Source organism: Colobus angolensis, unplaced genomic scaffold (genome assembly GCF_000951035.1).
Source record: "Colobus angolensis palliatus isolate OR3802 unplaced genomic scaffold, Cang.pa_1.0 Scaffold325, whole genome shotgun sequence".
NCBI lineage: Eukaryota > Metazoa > Chordata > Mammalia > Primates > Cercopithecidae > Colobus > Colobus angolensis.
In genome coordinates, this window is record NW_012116544.1 from 148,253 (window position 1) to 150,803 (window position 2,551).

Consider the following 2,551-nt stretch of genomic DNA (forward strand, 5'->3'; position numbering starts at 1 on the left):
GAGAGTTTCAGGTGAGCCCTCAGGCCCCTCCAAGCTGTCCTGGTCTTTACATATTTGCATTTCTAGCCCAGGCATTTTAATTCTCAGGATTTCAGGCCTTGGGCAGGACTTTCAAGTGCCTTGTATCAAGGAGGAGAATGTGGAGTCCTAACGGGAAAAGGAGTCAGGCTGGTGGGACCAGGTGAAAGCAAAAAAAAAAAAAGGAAATAAACTATAAACATGCCTTTCTTCATGTCTAGAAAATTTAAACAAAAGAGACAGCAGATAAGCTACAGGTCTGCCTTTCTTTATTGTCCTGGACATACAGTCCAGGATATATGGCCCAGAACATATGGCCTTTCTGCCCAGATAACATACATAACTCACAGACTTCCTGCTGATCACCAAACACCTCAATGCATCAAACATGCCAGCTGACAAAAGAATGTAAGTTAGGCTCCTTGCTACCTTGGCGTTATCAATCAGCCCAAGTTCCATTCTATAAAATCCCCAACGAGCCTTTTTTTCTTGCAGTTAGCTTCCCTCATGGTAACTTGCCCATTGCCTTCCTTGCAAAGTATTTTCCTGCTTTCTCTAATAAATCTGCCTTTCTCTACCTGCAACCATCTTGGTAAATTCTTTTACTCCCACGCCACTGGCTGTCATTCCTCCATGACAGAAAAGGCAAACTCCAAGACACTTTTCTCTACTCTGTCTTAGTATCCAGTATCTTACACCCTAATTCCTCCTCCCTACACCCCCTTCCTGAGCTCAGGATTCATAAAGCTGTGAAGCCTTTTGTTCAGCCCTCCATCAATAGCGAGTCAGCCCCACACGTGCGATGATCCATCTGCCCCTCAACTGGAATTCCATTTCATGGGGGAGGATGAAACAGGGAGGAGTTGGCATCTTCCTGGGTTTAGCTCTTGCTTGTACTTTTGTAGCAACTGATCAAAGGCTTCACTATTACTTTAATTTGGATCATCGTTCCTTTGGTCTGTTGCTCCTACACCTGGCGGCTCAGCTCTCTCTCTACTTTAGCTGAGCTCCTGAAAAGTTTCTCATCAGAAGCAGTTCTGTTTTACTTCATCATAACTCGTGCCTAGGAATAGCAATGCATACACAGTAGTTGCTAAAAAATGGCAAACGAAAAAAAGGCCATGGGAAGGCTTTTGCCAAAGGTTGTGGTTTTAGTGTTTGTGTGTGTAAGAGAGAAAGGGTTGGGGGTGGACTGAATGCACTTGACTCAGAATTGCTGTGGCTCTGGGATATGATCTTTGCTTTAAACTCTTCCCTGTTTTCTCCCCAGCACTGGGCTCAGTTCCTCTCATTTCCATCGTGGGATATGTTGACAGAGGCATCCAGCTACTCTGTCGGTCCTCGGGCTGGTTCCCCCGGCCCATCGCGAAGTGGAAAGGTCCACAAGGACAGGATTTGTCCGCAGACTCCAGGACAAACACGAACACGCGTGGCCTGTTTGATGTGGAGATCTCCCTGACCGTCCAAGAGAACGCTGGGAGCATATCCTGTTCCATGCAGCATGCTCATCTGAGCCAAGAGGTGGAATCCAGGGTACAGATAGGAGGTGAGTAGGGAGGGGAGGAGAAGAGAAGGAGGAGTGGACGCTTGAGTAACTCAGAGTGAGGACAGGAGCCTCTATCTTGGCATTGTTTTATCTTTCTCAGTTTTAATGATTTATTTTAAACGTTTAAAATCAATGAGATGTAAAAATAAAGTTATAAACATTTGGTTAGGTGGAAATAGAATTGTTTACAATTCCAGAGGAGTAGAATTAAGTATTTCCTTCACCTATGATGTATCTCTGTGATGGTTAATTTTTTGTGTCCACTTGACTGGGTCACGATTTGCTCAGATTTGGTTAAGTATTATTCAGGATGTTTCTGTGAGGGTGTTTACACATAAGATTCACATTTAAATTGGTAAACTGAGTAAAGAAAATTACCATCCATAATGCAGGTGGGCTTACTCAATCAGTTGAAGACCTGAATAAAACAAAAGGTTGACCCTTCCCTGAGAGAGAGAATGATCTTGCATGAGAGCCTTGAAACTGGGACACTGGCTCTTCCTGGCCTCAGAGCAGGCTGCTGGCCTTCAGACTCAAACTGAACCACTGGCCCTTTCTGTGTCTTGAGCCTGCGAACTTTTGGACAGGACTGACACCATTGGCTCTTCTGGTTCTCAGGTCTTCTGGTTTAAACTTAAACTAACCATTGGCTCTCCTGGGTCTCCAGATTGCTGACTCACCCATGAGTTGGGAACTAAAAGAGCTTCCATGATGTATGCGAGCCAATTCTTTACACTAAATCTCTCCGTCTCTCCTCTTCCTTTCTCTCTTTATCTCCATCTTTCTCTCTCAAATATATAGAAACAACAGGATGTATACATACATATATATGTATGTATGTATACATCCTAGTGGTTCTGTTACTCTGGAGAACTCTCACTAATACAAATTTGGTACTAAGAGTATTTCTAGAGAAAAAGAATTTTAGGGATAACTTTTCAGTCATCCCTAAAATTCTAAAATTCTCTGAGCTGGGATTACTGTACA

The 2,551-nt window shown here is 43.6% G+C and overlaps 1 protein-coding gene across 1 annotated transcript in view; it reads left to right on the top strand.

Annotated features, from left to right (window-relative positions):
- BTNL8 (butyrophilin-like 8) overlaps nt 1–2,551 on the top strand; it is a 46,560-nt gene that overhangs the window by 10,488 nt on the left and 33,521 nt on the right. The window contains 2 exon segments of the mRNA XM_011951727.1: nt 4–11; nt 1,230–1,564. Coding sequence (XP_011807117.1) covers nt 4–11; nt 1,230–1,564 — 343 coding nt within the window.